The sequence below is a fragment of the Austrofundulus limnaeus genome, unplaced genomic scaffold, assembly GCF_001266775.1.
Source record: "Austrofundulus limnaeus strain Quisiro unplaced genomic scaffold, Austrofundulus_limnaeus-1.0 Scaffold640, whole genome shotgun sequence".
NCBI lineage: Eukaryota > Metazoa > Chordata > Actinopteri > Cyprinodontiformes > Rivulidae > Austrofundulus > Austrofundulus limnaeus.
In genome coordinates this window covers 294,126-295,784 of record NW_013953042.1, presented here as the reverse complement: position 1 = coordinate 295,784, position 1,659 = coordinate 294,126, and the positions used below count along the sequence as shown (strand labels likewise).

General features: G+C 40.1%; 1 protein-coding gene across 1 annotated transcript in view; it reads right to left on the bottom strand.

Moving 5' to 3' along the window:
- Positions 1–1,659, bottom strand: part of LOC106531478 (mitogen-activated protein kinase kinase kinase kinase 4) — a gene marked incomplete at its 3' end in the record, with an annotated part of 193,726 nt that overhangs the window by 13,993 nt on the left and 178,074 nt on the right. Inside the window, 1 exon segment of the mRNA XM_014027356.1 lies at positions 873–894. Within this exon segment, the coding sequence (XP_013882810.1) occupies positions 873–894 (22 nt within the window).

The following is a 1,659-nucleotide window of genomic DNA, read 5'->3' as shown; positions in this document are numbered from 1 at the left end:
AAACTGTAAGTGTATTTAATTTAGTTATGTTAGTTAATGATATTTTAGTTATGATGTAAATACAATAAAAATTAAACCACGATTTATAATAATTATCATTTTGATCCATACATTGGTAATGTCTGACTGGACCTCGTGTCACTTTATGTTCAACAAACTGGACCGTGAGGTCARAAAGGTTAAAAACTCCTGGTTTAGATGAACGTTCTTCCTGACTGCCTCAGACAACTGCTCCTAAAACTATCGGTGTTGTTTGGATGTACAACAGTCGGTTACAGGAAGTGGAACAGTTGAAGCAATAGACCATAAACAAACACACCCATGGTCTTCTGACCAATGAAGATGGTTTGTGAAGAACATAGTGGGGTCGTAATCCAGTGAAAAGGAGTCCAAACAGAACTGCACACTGTTAAATCAGCTTTGGTGTTCTGCTGTACAGTAATGTAAGAAAACTTAACACATTTTATCTCTTCACACCATTTGATCTCTCATGAATTACAAACACAAGTCTGCACCTGAGAGCTCTCTCTGTTACAGGTTTGTCTGCATGAAACCATCAGGAACAGACCTGGAAAAGACATCTGTGACTAAATTATGTCACTTCATCCATAACATCCTCAATATTACTGTGTTTTAAAAGGTCTGTGTTTCATGTAACTCAGGTCCAAACATAAGCACAGGTAACTTTAGCACATCTGCACTATTTAGCTGCTAATCAGAAAATCTAATCCAATACATGCTTGATGCAACAGAACCTACCAACTTTGTAGTGAACAGCTCCTTCCAGATCTCCTACAGTGGTCCAACCCTGTTTCTTCTCCACCTCTGGGTCATTGTGCAGGATCTTGTTCCTTAGCCAGGACAGGTAGTACACTCGCAGCTTGTTCTTTTTACCTGACACAGGTAAAGAGCAGAGAGAAGTGCTATTATTTTCTGCATCAAGCAAATAAAACACCTAWAAGCTGGTATTTACATGAAATCAAACTGAAGGTAAAAACAGTGAGAGTGTTTTTAACAGAGACAACATGAAGAAGAGATTTTAGAATCAGGCTCATCATTAATCCTCATGTTGGTTGTGTTTACTGTCAGGKGGTTGTGTTGTTCTGGTAATTACTGAGCCTTTGGTAAAACTGAACCAATAAAAACTGGTTTCCTCACAACATGGTGGCACTCTGAACACTTTAAACAAGTTGTTCTAAAAGATAGGTAAAAGTACACATTTAATGTTTACAGGTGTTATTGACACGATCTCCTGGCAGTCTGATGACATAAGAAGAACCAGGGTCAGGATGTGGTTTTACACGACACACGGTCTGACATACTATCCACGACGGGTTTTTTTTACGTGTCGGCAACGCAAAGAGTTTCAGCGAGGGAAAAGGATGCATGTGCAACTCTGTAGCATTTCCTTCCATCATGGAAAGCTGAAGTGTGTGTGTGTCAAGACAAAGCGTTCGCACACAACACCAGAGCTTTACACAACATCCGCTTGGCTGAAAATATATGTTGTGACATTCATGAGTGCTGCTGGTGTGAGGGATGTTGGGAAACAGGAGAAGTAACAATGTGGAGGGACTTTCAGTCTGGTTTAGATCGGTCTCAAACTCAGGTGTGTGTGTGTGTGTGTGTGTGTGTGTGTGTGTGTGTGTGTGTGTGTGT